This window comes from Phocoena phocoena, chromosome 6, assembly GCF_963924675.1.
Source record: "Phocoena phocoena chromosome 6, mPhoPho1.1, whole genome shotgun sequence".
Taxonomy (NCBI): domain Eukaryota; kingdom Metazoa; phylum Chordata; class Mammalia; order Artiodactyla; family Phocoenidae; genus Phocoena; species Phocoena phocoena.
Window position 1 is genome coordinate 64237334 of NC_089224.1, and position 18615 is coordinate 64255948.

The following is an 18615-nucleotide window of genomic DNA, read 5'->3' on the forward strand; positions in this document are numbered from 1 at the left end:
GTAAATAGTGTTTCCTTACATTTGGGGCAGCACTTTCGAGTTTCCAAAACATGCTCCATGCAGTAATTGTCTCATTGGATTTCCTCAGCAGGTTGGGAGAAGATGGGGCAACTCATCCCTATTCTGCAGTGAAAAAACCTGAAGCTCAGAGAGGTAGAGTGACTTGGGCACAGTTGCAGGACTAGAAAGTACAATAGAAGAATAAGAAACCAGGACTTCTGATCCGTGGTCTAGAAACTTTTGGCAGTCACATAGTCTTTTTTGTTTGTTTGTTTTTTTAATCTTACTAATTACCCTGATAATCCTGTTGGATAACAGAACAATTTGTTCATCCATGTCATGTTCTCTTATTGCATAAAGGAAATGATAAGGGACAAGAGAGCTGATTTCTCAGCTGTAACCTTTAGAGCTCTGCCACCTTGCTAATCGCTTATCCTGGATACCAGTGATTTGCCATCTTCCAAACGTGTGGGGAAAATAGTAAAGGTGAAAGCCATTTAGCTGCCAAGCTTATGCCACAAAGATCATCATCAGACCAGGAACTGGGTTGGACTCAGTAGCATCATTCCAGAGAGAGCACTGCTCCCCCAAGATGTGCTGCAGCATTAAGGCCTTAAGGATAAGGAACGTGGACAGCTCTCCAAATAGTTTTCAACCAAGGCTGTGCTACATTTCCTTCAGTAATCCCATGGCAGAAAACGTAGTGACCATCAGAGCTTTGGCTTTTTAATCAGGCTCTGTGATTCTTATTAAGGATAAGGTCTAGGGTGATTCAAGGGAAAACAGCAGAAAAGGGGGGAAAATCCTCTTAATTCTTGCCCATGCATTCATAATAGGTAAAGTCGAGAGGGAATAGAAGGCCGTTCCTCCGGGGCTAGTTGACCTTAATTGTCTGTCCTCTGTTAGGTGCTTTTAGCCGAGAGATGCAGAAGAGGCACAGTCTGACAGAAGTCATCACTGATGGCCACCTTCATTCAGTACTTTGGTCATTTACAAACATTCATTGAGTGCCCACTATGGCCCAGGCCCTAAGGATGCCATGATGAGAGACACAATTTTGATGCTTGACTTTTTCCCCTCAAACCTACCGTAACTTATTCTATTTCCCTGTTGCTCACTTTTCTCCCAGTGCCCTTCCCAGCTGAGTTCTGATGCCTGATCATTTGTGTCATTTTTGGCAAGACACTCCAGAGGATGTATTACTGGTACAGCAAAACCTTCCACTCCCGTCTGTCCCAGTCCCCACTCTTTTAGGATAAGCCCTAAGTCCTCCTTCATGTACTGTATATCCCTTTCGTCTCCCCTTCTAGGGAAGATGCTTCCGGGTCAATGGTTGTGTACATGATATGAAATAAACTGTAATCCTGATCTCCATAGAAGTCCCTTCTTCTGAATGCATTTCCTTTAAAGCAATGTTCTGCAGGGTGCCCCCATGGTTTGTTACGCTTCTTTTTCCCTTTCTTCCTGGTTCCCTGGGGAACCACCAGCCCCTCTATCACTAGCCCTGTGGTTTGAGTTGATATTCATCCTGCTTCTCCTTAGAGGGGAGAACCTTGTTTAGCCTGAGCCATTCCAATCAGAGTGAACCCAAAGAATTTGCCTGGGAATTCTGGAACACAGACTCTCTTTTCTTTGTGGAGCTTGGTGGTATGAAGTTGTGAGGCTCAGGATTGCCTCTGTCATGACGGATGAGCCTGGAATTTTCAGGGACCACTGTTGAAAGCCTGGGGATGGAGCCAAACAAGAGAAAGCAGAGAAGAAAAATGGGCCCAGGACATGGTGGGTAGGCCCTGAATGGAGCTGGGTCGGAACCAATTCTACCTCTGGGTTAATCTGTTAAGTGAACCAATTAACTCCACTACCCCCTTGGAAAACACTAATTTGAGTTTGGTTTTCTGTTCCTTACCAAAAATTGCCAGCTAAGAACTACCCTTAGGCTAAGGCTTCCCAAATGGTGTGCCGTGGTGCACCTGTGAGCTTGCTTATAGATATACCTGAGCTTGACGGCCCTAGCCTTTGGGAGGGACTCAGGGCAGCCAGAGTGCCAGGGCTGGTCATCTCTAGCAGCAAGTAGCTTTGTCCATTTATCCCAGTGAGACAACAAATGCAAAATTTTAATGTGCCCCATTATGGTGATTTTAAAATGTGTTCAAAAATTCTTTAACACTCCTCCATTCCAAAGGTAGAGCCTACTTCTCCTCTCCTTGAATGTGGACTGAATTTAGTGACTTGCTTCTGAAAAATAGCATATGGCAGAAAAGAGAGGGTATGACTTCTGAGACTAGGTCATAAAAAGACACTGCCACTTTTGCCTTGCTTCTCTTGGACTGCTCATCAAAGGGGAAGTCAGTGAGCACTCATGCAGAGTAGGGGCTGAGGTCCACAAGCAGAAATGAGGCCTCCCATCAATGACCAGCACCAACTTTCCAATGTTATGAATGAGCCACCTTGGAATAGAATCCTCCAGCTTCAGTCAAGCCTTCAGATGATGGCTTCAGCTTTGGCCAATATCTTGATTGCAACCTCATGCAAGACCTCAAGTCAGACTGCCCAACTAAACTAATCCTAATCCACAGGAACTGGGTGAGATATTGTTTATTGTGTTAAGCTAATAGGGCTATTTGGTATGCCTCAATAGATAACATTTATACCGTGAAAAAGGTTGGGAAACACTGTGGACATACCCAGCATTCTGGAATATAATAGAACCTTTAGTTTTAGTTTTTGGTTTTTTTTTTAAATGATACTTAGTCAATAGCAGCTTTACAACGTTTGAGACAACAAGCATTTAGAAATACATTCAAAGCAAAACAAAAGCTCCCTGTGTTTAAAAACATGCTTGCAAACCACAATTACCAGTGACAGCTCTAAAAGTTTTTTGTTTTACAACTAATCTATTGTCATGGAAAGGACTTCTTACTGAATAGAATTATGGAGTTTAAGACAATGTGTGGCAAGAAAAACCCAAACAGGTCTATGCAGTATATTCATCTCTCACTTTCATGAGATTCTTAAGAGCTGGTGACAGTTGCACCCTTGACCTTGCTAAAGGAAAAGAGGCAAGAAGCTAATCAGAAGATTTCTCCCATAAACTTTCATTGAAGAGTTTTCCAAAGTAAAATCAAGAGGCCTACCATGGCACAGAGGTTTCTCCAACCTTCAGGATTCAAAAGGCCTCATGTGCTTTACTCTTAGCAATGTCTGAAATGCTTCTTTCTTAACCCCGTATTTAGGATACATAATCAGAGGACCAATGCCCAAGTACTTTGTTTATGCCATTACTTATGTAAGTGCAGCAATGCCTCCACTTCATTTATAACTGTTACATAAAGAACAACTAAACTATCTGGAATTGAGAAAAGAGCCAGGGTTAGCCTAGAAAGAGTATGAGCTAAACCAGTGTTGACCAGTCCACACTTGCCAACTCCACCAGCTTCACTTCTAGGTGAGCCCATGGGCTCTCAGTCAGAGTTCTTTCTTACTCTAGACAGTATTCTTCCTACATTGGTTATCTATAGTCTGAGCCCACAGATCAGAGGCATCATGTTATAAAAGTTGGAAGCTTCTAGAATTGTACCATCCAATACAGTAGCCACTAGCCACATGTGGCTACTGAACACCTGAAATGTGGCTGGATTTGAGATTAAGTGTAAAATCTCTAAATATAAAACACATACATACAGATTTTGAAGACACAGTATGAAAAAAAGAATGTAAAATACCTCATTAATAATTTTTCATATTAATTACATGTTGAATTGATAATATTTCGTATACGTCGGGTTAAATGAAATGTATTATTAAAATTACCGTCACCTGTTTCTTTTCCCGATTTTCTTTAACGTGCATACTAGAAAATTTAAAGTGACATATGTGGCTTGTATTATGTTTCTACTGCACTGTGCTGCTCTAGAAGCAGGCCTATTCACACTCATTCATTCATTTAATTATTCAGCTTATGCTTCTTAAATGTCTTCTGTGTGTTGAGTTCTGGGCTAGGGGATAGAAATGCAACAGCGGACACAGCCCTTGTACTTGTGAAGCTAGTGGTACCCACTGCGGTACAAGAGAGACTGAAATCAAAAGTGACAACACGTATCTAAAAGCAGGGGACATTTGATCCGGAATATTTTAGGTCATAGGATTATTAGGGCTTTTAGAGTTCAAAGCCAGGCCTACATTACTTACCACCTAAGGCTTATTGTTTGAAGGCAAAATATAATAGGTGTTGATAATAATGGCCACCCTGGAGTCACTCAGGAAAGGTTACCTTCCACAGGGCCTATTCTAGTCTGCTGTGTATTATGGCTACAGCCATACAGATGCTCTTCCTCACTAAACTAAGAGGCTTTGGAGGGCAGTGACAATGTGGTTTGACCTTGGTCTCACCCAGTGTCTCCCACGCAGAAGATACTTAACAACACGTGTCTCCCTTGGTCTCACCCAGTGTCTCCCACGCAGAAGACAACAGTGTCTCCCTTGGTCTCACCCAGTGTCTCCCACGCAGAAGATACTTAACAACACGTGGGATTAAAATATGTCATGCGTACTCATTTAAGAAAACAAACATATCATATACTTTCGAAAGAGTTCTGCCCCAAATGCCTAAAAAACAAAAAGTTTGCCCCTTAAACTAGTAAGCTTTAGTAATTTAAAAACAAAACAAAACAGTCCTCTTTCAGAATATAAATTCATGCATACCTGATGGTATAAGCAAAAAGTTCTGGGATATCCAAATTAAATTCTCTCTCATGACCACCAAGATCAAATATTATATACGAGGGGTGACCCTGGATGGCACTGTTTGACCAAGGCCATGATCATGCATCCTTCTTCTTCTCTGAAAAGCTTTACAGAAGTCATGAGTTGTCGAAATAAAAAACACGAGTTGCAAAGGGAAACATTTTGCTTGCAATTCTTATTACATTTTTAGTACCAGTCAAGGTAACCAGTCATATTAAAAAATATATAATTTAATTCTCAAATAATAACTTTGTTCCTCTTTCTCCTAAAGTACACTGTCCAAAGAATCCTGAATATATTCTTTAGTTGATGTACACGTGCCGACGGACAGCACAAGGTTCAGAAATGAAAGTAGAAATATTACCCTTTTATAAAAATAAACTTGGTCCCAGAGAGGATGAGAAAAAGAGCGAGCAGGAGCGAGCATAAGAAAAAACACAAAGCTTTGGAGGAGAATTGTTTCAATTTACGTAACTGCAGCATCTGCGACTTTGGGCGGGTCACTCAGAGTACCATTACCTCCTAACTCAGTGCTTCGAGTGTGCTCCTCTGTAAATGCATGTTAAATTAACCACCTAACAGAACAATAAAGCAAAAATAACTATACAACGATTAGTCCACCGTTACCAAAAGGGTAACAAGTTCACAAATAATTAATCGATCCCCACATTTCCAGCCTTCAGGATCTTCGGATTTCTAGTAAGGCCTCCCCTCACAGTTTTATTGGAAATGTTTTGTACTCCAGCAAGGTCACCTTCCTTTCCCATAAAGAGGGGAGGAGAGAAGTTCACTCTGAATAGTTGGTGGACAACTTGTCCATTTTCCCTTGGGCAATTTGGGTTTATCTAAATTCAGGTTAAATTCAAATACAGGCGGGAGGAAGTCATCAGTTCCTGACCACTCAGCAGGAGATGCTGTTTATGCTTTGTTTTGCACAATTATGCGAAAAAACATGGCTTAATAAATATACAGGCACCCCTGATTAACCATCCTCCACCACCTCCATCCCCCAAATGCCCCAGATCTGCTCAGACCCCATTTGGGTGTAATTCCCATTATCACTTGGATCCCAAAGCTTCCAGAGTGCTGTCTGGCCAGGGAGCATGTGGCATGTCCTGTGCGGCAAATGTCCTGTTTTAAGTTCCAGCGGGTCCTTCTCCAGGGTCACAGGGCCTCCAGTCTTCATGCGTGAAGATAGCCTTTCTTAGCTGCCCTGTGACAACTGGGTTTCACATTTCCTGAAACTAGATCTGTGGAAGGAGTCTCTGAAATTAAGCAGGGGGAGAGAACAGAAGTAAGAAACATCAGTTAGCCTTTTAAAGAGGAAAATCACTCACTCGAAAAGCACATCAATCATGGAGAACTCAGTAAAGTAAGTAAGTATGGGAAAGTGCGGCCATGCCTTCGCGCTGTGCCGGAAGAAATACAGGCGGTAACTTGGCCCTGGGAAGACGGCTGGCAGAAGGCCGCATGGAGGGGCCCCGGAGAGGTCAAGGAGAAGGCACAGGGGCAGCGGGATGCAAGCAGAGCAGATCACGCTCGGGTGGCTTCTCTGATTCCAGGGCCCGCTCCCACACCCAGAGGTTCTGCAGTTCTGATTGCTGGGCCTCAAGCGCTATCCTTTATCCTCTGGGAAGAGGCCTCCCCTGCCCTCTTCTTACCTCTTATGACTGTCAACTCTGAATATCGGCTTGTAGAGTTCTGGAATTTTCCGCTCTATCATTGGCCTGAGGTTCTCTCTCAGCTTGTTGTAGTTCTTTTTGAGTTCCATCTGGTACTCCCTCTGGTCTGCCGTGATGAGACGCTTGTTTTTCTCTACGGCTTCACCGCATCTGAGATGCAAATATCAGGGTGGGGAGAAAATGAGGTTGCATTTCATACAAGTTTGAAGTGCTTACAAATTATTTATATATATATATATATATATGTGTATATATATATATATACACATATATATATATATATATATATATATATATATATATTTGGCAGTACGCGGGCCTCTCACTATTGTGGCCTCTCCCGTTGCGGAGCACAGGCTCCGGATGCGCAGGCTCAGCGGCCATGGCTCACGGGCCCAGCCGCTCTGCGGCATGTGGGATCTTCCGGGACTGGGGCACGAACCCGTGTCCCCTGCATCGGCAGGCGGACTCTCAACCACTGCGCCACCAGGGAAGCCCAGAACGGATTGATTTAATTCACCCTGGAAGCCAAAACCACGCCCTTAACTGGATTTTTACTTATCTTTTAAGTTTGACATTAATTGAAGCAAACTGTAGGATACCAAAGGTTACATATCAAGGTTTCAGGGAAGAGGTAGGAAGGGGAGGTATATACCCTTTGAATCCTGAGAAATCTACATCACCCCTTATTATTTTTCTATTGCCTCTTAAACTAACAGTTATGAGCTACCACAATGTGTAAAATGAAATCAGTTTCTTCAACGAGACTTCAAGGACCAGTTTTGTAACACTGGCAGACAAGAGACCTGCAGGAGTGAACTGCTAACTTGGGGATGGCTACTCTGCAAACTTTGGAAGAAGCAATTATACTCTCTGTGATCTTTGTTATCAGAAGACATAGTAGCTATAAATATATATAGTGTTTTGGTTTTTTTTTAGTATAGTTTTTAGCTCTTGTTCATTGGTGGATTTGGTTTTTTGGTTTGGTTGCTCTCGTTGTTCTTTCTTTTTTTTTATTACTTAAAATATGTTTTAATTTTTATATAGTGTTTTAAAAAGACAAATATATTAATAGGTGGAGTAAATTTTTGTAACTTTATATTTTAACAAATTTTATACCTTATAAAATTGTTTCATAGACATTTTCTGTATTTCTTCCTTCCATTTAGATTATATTCTCTAGATTTTCTTATTAAAGTTAAAATAACTTCCACTATGTTAATTTAAATCCATAAACTAAAGAGAGCCATGCATTATGTTTCCCTCCTAGAGAAGAGCCATATCTCTTGGGAAATGTATACAGGATCATATAACTACACTGCAAATCATTTTTTAAAAATGGTCCTATCTGTAACATTTTCATTAGGTCCACAAACAGCTGAACTGTGCAACTTTCACTCAGTGACACCACCATTCCAGACAGCCCCCTCCTTGGCTGCTCCCTTTGTTGATAAGTTCACTGAACACAAGCATTTTCTTACAGTCGATGTGCTGGGATTTTTCAGCAGAGTCCTACAGAAACCAGATTGATGGGGACTAGAAAGGGTGGGAAGTTGTGCTTCCAGAACATGGTTCCCGGTTTTGCTGGGGGTAACTTTCATAGTCCTCTATCTAAGGTGTCTTTTCTACAGAGAAGGTGGACATGCAGCCCTCACCCTCTGCATCTCTTGCCCTCCCTTCTCTGTGATGCTCCTTCAGCACAGCTCACATATCAGTCTCTCAGTATGGCCAAAAAATTGCTGGTTGCTTCATCAACAACCATTCCCTCTCTTGCTTAGTAGCAGAACTCCAGGTGGTATACCCACCTGGAAAATTACATTCCCTAGCCTCCCTTATAAATAGGGACGGCTGAAGAGCTATAAGATGAAGTCACTAGGAAAGCTCTTTAAAGGGGTGTAGCCTTTTGCTCTTTCCTCATTTCTATTCCTGATACCTGCCTAGGATGTAGTTGTGATGGCCAGAGCCTTAGCAGCCGTTCTGTGACTATGAGGATGGATATACTATAACCAGGATAGCAGAGCAAAAGAATGGAAAGAGTCAGGGTCTCTGATGACTTTATGTGACCACCACACAGCTCTGGGATGCCTATCTCTGATCTTGTTTCATATGAGAGAAAAATAATTTTCTATCTTATTTAAGCCACTCTTAATTCCATTCTGTTACTGGCAACTGAATGTACTTCCTAGAGAGAACAGGCTCTGGAGCTGGAGTGCTCACCTCTGAATCCTGCTTTGCTACTTATTGGCTTTGTGACATTAGGCAAGTTACTTAAGCTTTCCATGCCTTAGTTTCTTCACCTGTGACATGATGGTGAAAATAGCCTACCTCATAAATTTTTGTAATGATTAAATGAATTAAATATATAAAATGCTTAGAATAGTACTGTTACATAGCTAAAACCTAGAACACTTATTGTTTTATTATTATTGTTACTATTCCTGATAGACCCAGTCTGAGTGCAGAAACTATTTGTTCTATATAAGAATGATGATGGGATGTCAGAGATTTTATATTCCAGTCCCTTTTTTTTCATAGTTGATGAAACTAAGATGCAAAGAGATGAAGTGCCCTGTCCAGAGTCATACACCTTTGGGAACAGGAAAGGTGGATGTAAATCCAGGATCCTGTTGCTCCCAGGCCGATGTCTCATTAGCCCCACTGTGTGTTATGTTACAAACCTTACAGAGGCACACAAGTCACGGGCAGACAATGTCTATATTTAAATCAGATTACGTCTCTTTCCTATGTAAATCAATCTGGTTTCTATTTGCCCCATACTGTTATAGTCATCAATCACTTCATATGTGCCAAGTCCTATTCTAAGTTCTCTGAATTGACTCTTTCGATACTAACTTTAAGAGGTAGTTACTATTTTATCCCCATTTTACAGTTGGGGAAACTAAGGTTGGGTAACTAGCCCAAGGTCACACAGCTAGTTAAGGCAGAGTAGATATTATTTATTTATTTACTTATTGTTTTATCTTTGGCTGCGTTGGGTCTTCATTGCTGCACACGGGCTTTCTCTAGTTGCAGCGAGCGGGGATTACTCTTTGCTGCGGTGTGCGGGCTTCTCATTGTGGTGGCTTCCCTTGTTGCGGAGCACAGGCTCTAGGTGCACGGGCTTTAGTAGTTGTGGCACGCAGGCTCAGTAGTTGTGGCACATGGGCTCAGTTGCTCTGTGGCATGTGGCATCTTCCCGGACCAGGGATCAAACCCGTGTCCCCTGCAGTGGCAGGCTGACTCCTAACTACTGTGCCACCAGGGAAGTCTCAGAGTGAATATGTGAAGCCAGGCAACTAGGCCCGAGAGCCCACACTCATAACCCCAACACCACAAATGCTGCCTAGGAAAGACCCTGACCCTTCCAGCTAGAATCCAAGGCATACGGCCTTGGTCTCAAGTTGGAACTATTCTCTCCCGAGTCCCAATTTGTAGTATTCGGCGTTTCTCATCTTCTTCCTGGTAACACTTCAGCAAGTCTCCAGCTAAGGTCCAGTGAAAAAATACAGCTGCCGGAGTGAGAGGAGAGATACTGGAGAAACTGAGGGATTGGCTCCCCACCCCCTCCCGTGACTGGAGTGATATATGTGGTCCAGGCCCTTGAAGTTGAGGAAGGATTATTTGGGGGCAGGGCACCAAAGGAACATCTGGCCTTTCCACAGGAAGGGCTGCAGTGGATGTGAGGGTCCCCTGGTCAGAGCCACCTCGGCTGGCACCTCCAGCACTGTCCCTGCATTTCCTCCCTCCCAGCCCGACCTCTACCAAACCCCAGATCCCAAGGGCAGCCGGTCTCAGGGGAAGGCTAGTCTAATTCCTGGTTCTGCCACTTACTTGCTGTGTGACCTTGGGCTAATCGTGGTCTCCTTCAACCGCACTTCTTCATCTATAAAGTGGGTTTATGAGGATGAAATGGTGTCGGGCGTGTGAGGACCTGACCAAGCGGCTGCGGGAGGAGTGCTGTGCAGGCGGCGTGGCCTGCCTCTCCTGGAGCGAAGCGGGGGAGACAGCCCACCAGGAGCACTGTCCTGGGTGCCCCGCGGCTGCCTGTGGGGAGGCGCCTGAGGCCGAAGGAGCAGGGCACCACGGGGGCAGGGAGCGCAGCCCAGGGCAGACAGGAGCAGCCGTGGCTGGATCCTCTGGCTGTCGCCCTGAGCCCCCTCTAATTCCCTTGGCTGGGCGGCCCCAGAGGGGCTGGTGTGGCTCCCTGCCTTGGGGAAGTCACAGTGGCCCTGCTTCCTCCTCCTAAGGGGGCGAGATTGGGACTACGGCCTTGGGAAGGTGTCCAGTCTCGAGTCTGACACCTGGAAGCAGGTTCTGAGGACCTGCTGAACACCCCAGAACCCAGCGGGGGGTGGGGTCCGCCTAGATCAGACTCTAGGCTAGTCTCTAGGGCCTGACTCACATTACACTGTCTTCCGCCTCCTTGGGCCCTGGGCTTCTGTCCTGAGGAGTTACAGAGGCCTGTGGTTCTGACGATCACACACTATTCTCGATTTCACAGTCAGCCCAAACACCCTCCCACGCGGTGCCCTGGCCCTGAAGTGAGAGCACCGTCAAGCCCTGAGGACCGAGACCTTGTTCAAGAGAACCGGGGGTGGAGATGTGCTAAGAGAGGAGGACAGGATAGCACTGTAACTGAAGTGGATTTTTTTCCTCTTGGGAATGGTTGCAGAATGGCTGGGAGGGGGAAGCCACGCGCACGTGTGTGTGTGTGTGTGTGTGTGTGTGTGTGCTGCTCCACTAGGCTCTCAGTTTTCCACCCAGCCTCCTAGGCCCACTGAGACAGGTCCCTGTGACCTGGAAAAGGGACAGACGTCCTTCATATGTCCCTGCTACGGACCTGCTCTCGAGCAACCTCTCGTAATGTTTCAGGCTTTGCTTTCCCACCAAATACTCAGATCTCTTTTCACCTACTGCTTCTGTTTCCACCCACACTACACACAGTTGGTTTTCCTTTGGCCACTTGGGTAAATTCCCTCTCCTTTCTCTTCACAGACGTTAACTCCCGTTAAGACTCTTTGACCATTTATGCGGTGGAACTCTACTGATGTATCTGAAACTATGTCCCTTAAAGGCAACCTGGACCTGGTGCCATTGAGTCCTGCTCTCTTTTCTTTAAATATAAAAATGAATTTAAAAATCACTTAGTCTTTATAAGAATGAGAAAGTTCACATGTTATGGAATGAAGGTTTGTGTCCCTCCCAAAATTCACATGTGACCTCCATGTGATGGGATTTGGAGGTGGGGCCTTTAGGAAGAATGAAGGTTTAAATTAGGCCATGAGAGTGGGACCCACATGATGGGATTAGTGCCCTTGTAGAAAGAGACCAGAGAGCTATCTTCTTCATCTCTCTACCAGGTGAAGATACAGTGAGAAGGTGGCCATTTACAAGCCAGCAAGAGGGTTCTCCCTAGGAACTGAATCTGCTGACACTTTAAGCTTGGACTTCCCAGCCTCCAGCACTGCGAGAAATAAATGTCTGTTATTCAGCTACTCAGTCTGTGGTATTTTGCTATAGTGGCCCAAGCTGACTAAGACAGAAATGTAAGAGGAAAATTTAAAACCACAGACTGGCACAGATTGCAGTGTTTAAAATGGTCTGGGTGCTCTGGGGAGCAGAGGAGGGAAACAGTATGTTGTACCTCTCCATCTTGGCTTTTGAAACCCTGAGATGTTTCAGAAGGGGATCCAGGCCCCAACCTGGCAACCATGTGAAGAGCCGCAGGACTGGCTGGATCAGGTGTCAGTTGCAGCAGGTCAGCCTGCCAGGTTCTTTATGGCTTCATCCAGGCCCGCTACAGCTGAGTCAGACAGGCCACTGCCCAGTGGCAGGACCCAGCTACAGTGTACCCAGCAAGTGTACATTTCCGTTATTAGCAATCAGCCTTGGAAGGCTCACTTATGTTCACCTTGGAAACCTGGGCTTATCGACCTACAGCCCAAGTCTGCTGAGAAGCTGGAGCTCACTCAAGGCAAAACCGGGAACGATTTCACACCCAAACATTTTCCCCTCCTGCATCATCTCTGCTGATAGCAGGTTCCAGGGAGAAAACACAGGGGCGCAAACAACTTGACCAAACAATTCCTCTATTCATTACAACGCTGTGACTTGCTGACTGGACCTGAGAAGCAATTAAGCAATGGAGGAAAGGAAGGTTTCCTCACCTACTACCTGTACTGAGGGTATAAGTTACAGATCATCACATTTACCCTTGTAAATATACAGTTTGATTAGTTTTAGTAGATTAATACAGTCATGCAACCTTCACCACAATCTCACCCACTACTTTTTTTTTTTTTTTTTTTTTTTTTTTTTGTGGTCTGCAGGCCTCTCACTGCTGTGGCCTCTCCCGTTGCGGAGCACAGGCTCCGGATGCGCAGGCTCAGCGGCCACGGCTCACGGGCCCAGCCGCTCCGCGGCATGTGGGATCTTCCCGGACCGGGGCATGAACCCATGTCCCCTGCATCGGCAGGGGGACTCTCAACCACTGCGCCACCAGGGAAGCCCCCACCCACTACTTTTGATGCATGTGAAATAAAGTGGAATGAAAGTCACTGGACTTGGACTTTGACAATGAAGTAGTGAGCAGAAGTACTGTTTTGCCTGTAGCCTCGTCTCATTTGTACTGGAACTTCATCTTTGCACACAGGTAGCAGGGTGCCTGGCACAAAGTATGGGCTCAATAAATGTTTGCTCAATGAACCGGCATCTATAGTTGTTCAAAGGTGTTAATAGTAATGGCACATTTCCTCCTGTGAAGGGAGGAAAGGGGAGGAAAAAGGGTGAGTGACAGTAGGCAGGACCTGACGCGTGAAGCCCTCGGGGAGGGGGCACAGAGGAGAAAATGTGAGATGGCGGCAATCAAGCAACCTCTACAGCTTTGCAGCCTCTGCTCAAAGATCGGTCCCATCTGGCAGCTTCAGCAGCACCTGGGAGCTTGTTAGAAATGCAGAGTCTCAGGCCCACCCCAGAACTACTGAATCAGAATCTGCATTTTGACAAGATCCCCAGGTCATTTGTTTTGCACAGTGAAGTTTGAGAAGCACTGACAGATATTCTTGTGGCATTCCTAGAACAGGGCGGCAGCCTACCCAGCAGGGGGAAGGTCCACAGCCAACAGCAGGCAGACTCTCAACCACTGCGCTACCAAGGAAGCCCTCGACAGGGATTTTATAAGGACATTTTAACTAAAAAATCACTTCTCTTAGCAAGCTTCCTTTTACATCTATATTCTATTCAGAGCCCCACTTGTCAATAGTGCTGTCTTCCCAGGCTCCCCTCCCTGTGCTGGCATGCCCACAGATTGTACTGCTCTTGCCAACACAGAGGAGCCCAGACGTATCAAGGACGGCCCTGCCTCTGTGTCTTGTGCGACTGTTGGTCCCTTTACCAGTAATGCCTCTGTCTTCCCACTGCCCCCTTCTTACCACCTACATACCCAAGACGAGGTTTAAGTGATGTTTTCCCACAAAGCTTTCCCTAGCCACTGCAGAGTGCAACTGACTGTTCTTTTCTGAACTCTTAGCCCTATATTTTGTGTACTCTCCACAGTTCTTAGAACATGCTGCATTGCTTTGTTATTTAGCCAGGTAAAAGTCCTATTGTCAGGAGCAGAGGAATACCCAGCTCCTGTATTCCTATAACGAATATCATACCTGGGTCCTAGTGTGTGCTCATTAAACACTTCACAGGTCCTTGCAGAGGTCCAGAGAGGCCCGGGCCACTGCCACCTTCATGGGCCTTTCACAATAACTTCATTTTATATGAAGATACGTGGAAAGTAAATTGATCTTTAAAAATTCCCCCAATACTTTTCTAGCCTTTTGTTTTATGAAAATGCACTCTTTACTGAAGAATATCTAGATTTTGTGTAATGTCAAAATTGTTATGAAATACAGGAAACAATTCAAATACAAAACATTAATAAATATAATTTCCGTCTGTGCATGTGTATGTATGTGCATATGTATAGTGTGCACGCACACGCACACACACACACACACACACACACACACCCCTATTACTAAGCTGCTGAGATTCACTGCAGGACAAAGAATGTCTCCTTTATACGTAGCAAATTTACATATGTCTCACCAAAGCCTGTGAAGGAGGAGAACCTCACCTGACACTAGCATTCTGGTGAGTTTTCACTGAATTTAGCAAACTTTAACTTTTAGCCTCCTTTATCCCCATCTGCCAAGTGAAGATATTCCTATACTTTATATGCTGCTCTAAGACCCGGGGTGAAAAGAAATATTAGTACATGTATTTCTGATGTCCTTCTCTCTTATGGGTGAGGTGCCATCCACATCCTTCATAATCATTCCTTTTAGGGCCACAGGAGTCCCAGTATACCTGTGTGCATTGCAGCAACTTGCAAGACCTTGTCCCAAGATTCACTTCCTATCCAGCCTGAACAGGCTGCTCTTGGAGCCAGCTCTACTGCAGAATTCAGGAGCAGAGAGGACGCTTGTCTGCCAGTGGGAATTGCCATAGAGATGACTGATACCTTTGTAAAATTCCAGTTTTAGAATCTCGCCTCTATCTCTCAATTTGAGGCAGTGTCTTTTACATTTATAAAAATAAGTTATTGTATGATATGGGAAATTACAAAGACTGCCAATGCCAAGAACCTCTCAGGCTCTAATTCATCAGTGGAACATCAGCACGTTGAAGAAGTATTCGCTACTTGGATTCAGAAGACCTGGTTTGAACTCAACTCTGCTACTAACTTGCTGTGTGACCTTAAGTAAAATCATTTCCCATCTCTGAACCTCCATTTCCTCTTTTGTAAAATGAAGATTTATTTTACAGTGTGAGATGAGAAATATGAAAGCACCATACAGTTTGTGAGCTACTAGTGCAAGCAGTGTTGCTCTATGCAGGCTTCTCAAACTTGAGCACGCATCCGAATCCCCTGGAGGACTTGTTAAAATATGGGTTGCTGGGTCCCACCTCTGGAGAGTCTTACTCAGTAGGTCTGACTGGTATCTGAGAATTTTCCTCTCTAGCAAATTTCTCAAGTGATGCTGAAGCTGCTCGCCTGGGGACCACAATTTGAAAACCACTGCTCTACTGAAATCCCAGCCATTTCCCCTCTTACCGCATTATGAATTCTTTAAAGCATAATCTCAACTTGTTGTGATGTCGATAGAGTTTTGGGTCAGCTGGAATTTCAGCCAAAAATACTTGGGCTACTTCCAGTGGTCCCTGATGGGAAAAGTGAAAAACATTACTGATGTTGGAAAGAAAGTGAAATTACTTGGGAGGAAATGTTGGGAGTGAGGTCATAGTTTGAACATTTAATTTTGTTAGTTTGACCAAAACAAAAAATCAAGGAAGGTCTTGAACTTCTCAGGAAAATGCTGATCCCTTAGGAGGAGTTTGCAGTTTTAGGAGAATATTCAAAAGTATAAATGTATTTCCTTAATCAAATACTACTAATTACAGATTTTCCTTCATATAGAAAGGTAATATACTACATCAAAGGGTATGTGATTCGAGTTGCTTTTCTGCAAATATTCTCTTGATCCAGCCATTCATATTCGTCTAGTTGCCCTAGTGGCAAGCACCCTTTTGCATAATTGCTGGCTTGAGTCAGAGATATGCATAGTACATGTGTAATCTATGGTTGTGGGCTTATAAAGTCTTCCATTTTCATTAAAAGATTGGGACTTACAAAAGCAAAAGCCTCCTAATATTTTCTGATCATAGAAATGTAATAAATACTATTTCTGTCCCCTTGATATTATGTGGACAGAGGATTTTTGCTGGGGAGTCCAGTTGTGCCGAATGAAGAAAGGGTCACGGCACTCATTGAGTTTTTGGGTGTGGAGGTGTGCAGATCTAGTTCTGAAATTAAGGAAGCACACTGGACAGAGAGAACTAATCTAGTATGCCCTCCATCTGAGGCCGGATTAGTTCCATGCTGAGATCGGAGTTAGAATTCTAATGGATCTGAGAAGATCCGGTCTGTTTTGAAGTGGCCCAAGAAGCCGCTTCCAGGTCATGCCTGCTTAGCAACGCTCCTGGCATACTGGTTTCATCTGGTGACTGACCCAGGTGAAATGTCCCAGACCCTTTCCCTTCTCTCCTACAGGCCTTCTCAGATTTATCTCAAGCCTTGCAACAACTCTGCCTAAATTGGGCATGACTAAGCTCTCCATCTGGATCATATTGCCAGGACTGGCCCCAACTTCTCCAAAAAATGCTACTCCTTGGACACGGTCCACTCATCTCTAGGATTTCCTGTCTACCTTGGGTTGTTACATGAAGCAGAAGGGACCTCCTCAAGTGTTCAGTCTAAGTTTAGGAACATCATTTGTATGTTGATCAGACTCCTCATTGACCTCAAGAAAGAAGGGTGCAGACATATAGTAACACGAATCAAAATAACAAGAACCAGAGGAGTTGCCACCAGCTGGTTTCGCTTACCTGATTGACAGTAGCTCCGACGGAGCCTTGCAGCACCATCTGAAGCATCTTGGCATCAGGAGGCTCCTGGTTAATGGCAACTGCTAACTGCAGGGTCTTCTTCTTCATATCTTCAATGGCAACTTCAATTGGTGTCAAAACAAACTGAACGTAAGACATAAATGTAGGAAAGTCATTGTCAGGTCTTATAAGCCATGGACAAACCTGCAGCTATGACAAAGAGGACACTGGGTTTGAAGCAGCAGCTAAGAAGGCTTTCAGAGAAATTTAGAATAATCAGGACAGGTTAAGAGGAAGGAAGAGCCTAACATTTCTTGAGTACTTATTATGTTCCAGGAACTTTACATGCATTTATGATTTACTTCTTTAAACAACTTCCTATTCTCTCCACCTTGCAGTCAAAGAGGGATTTGTAAGGTTAAGTAAGTGACACAGGTCGTAAGTGGGGAGGTCAGATTTTGACCACAATAATGTTCACATTCAAAATCCATGTTTTTTTCTACACTGTTAGGTTTCCTTTCCTATTGTGGAAGAAGTTACTTGACTTATACTTGGGAAAGCTGTTAGAAGCACAGCATTCAAGATTTTCTTCTCCACCATAACACAAGATTTTGGTGTCATGTGTGCCTTTTCTAACTCACCCTGAAGGTGAATTCTTAGTAAAGAGAATTCTCTTAAGGGTCAATCTGCTAGTTGCTAAGTTCTGTTGGCTTGGAGTATGACCTTTTCTGAATTTTATTGATGGAGTCATGTCCCCTCCAAATTCAAGTATTTAATTCCTAAACCCCAGTACCTCGGAATGTGACTTTATTTGAGACAGGGTCTTTACAGAGGTAACCAAGTTCAAAGGGGGTCATTAGGATGGGCCCTCATCCAATATGACCTATATGTCCCTACAAGAAGAGGAAATCTGGACATAGGGACATGCACAGAGGGAAGATGACGTGAAGAAACACAGGGAGAAGGCAGCCATCTACAAGCCAAGGAAAGAGGCCCAGAATAGATCCTTCCCTCATGTCTTTCAGAAGGAACCAACCCTGCCAACACCTTGATTTTTGACTTCTGGCCTCTGGAACTATAAAACAAGAAATTTCTATTGTTGAAGCCACCCAGTCTGTGGTACTTGGTTACAACAGCTCTAACAAACTAACACACTGAGGTTCTTAGGGAACTACAAATGGCCCAGGAAAATTGTGAGGACTCTTACTGGGACCGTGAGTTTATTTCTGTGCTGTGCTGACATGCCCTAGTGCTCAAGAGTCTAAAACAGTAAGAAATACAGCAGATGCCTTCTAAGCAAACCTTCCCTTAGCTGAGCCATCAGTTCTGGCTTCCTTTGCCCTCTGTGAAAACCACTCTCTGATGTGGCTGCTGGACACCTGAGCTGGTGGGTGGCTCTCCAGTAACCTCAGCGCCCGTGCTCCTGCCAGGGAGGTGTGTATTCACCACAACTCATCAGTGTTTGTTTACCAACTTGCTTATGCCTGTTACACTTGTTATTTTAATGAGCTAATCTAATTCAATAATGCATAAACTGGTGAACTATGGCTGTAGAAAGAAGAAGAGTTGTTTCTATGAAAAACAAGCTAATGCTTGGGCAAGATGTTATGAAAGCAAGTTGCTATAAAAGATTCCTGTTGGGGCTTCCCTGGTGGCACGGTGGTTGAGAGTCCGCCTGCCGATGCAGGGGACACGGGTTCGTGCCCCAGTCCGGGAAGATCCCACATGCTGCGGAGCGGCTGGGCCCATGAGC

The 18615-nt window shown here is 44.4% G+C and overlaps 1 protein-coding gene across 2 annotated transcripts in view; it reads right to left on the bottom strand.

Annotated features, from left to right (window-relative positions):
• Positions 1-4955: 4955 nt before the first annotated feature.
• Positions 4956-18615, bottom strand: part of DOCK8 (dedicator of cytokinesis 8) — a 222625-nt gene continuing 208965 nt past the window's right edge. Inside the window, exons 45-48 of one of the 2 annotated variants that reach the window (XM_065878473.1) lie at positions 16863-17006; positions 15532-15638; positions 6405-6575; positions 4956-6008 (exon numbers count right to left, since the gene is read on the bottom strand). In XM_065878473.1, coding sequence (XP_065734545.1) covers positions 5948-6008; positions 6405-6575; positions 15532-15638; positions 16863-17006 — 483 coding nt within the window. In that variant the 3' untranslated portion in view covers positions 4956-5947. The remainder of the gene's footprint in view (positions 6009-6404; positions 6576-15531; positions 15639-16862; positions 17007-18615) is intronic. The other variant, XM_065878474.1, reaches the window with a different exon arrangement.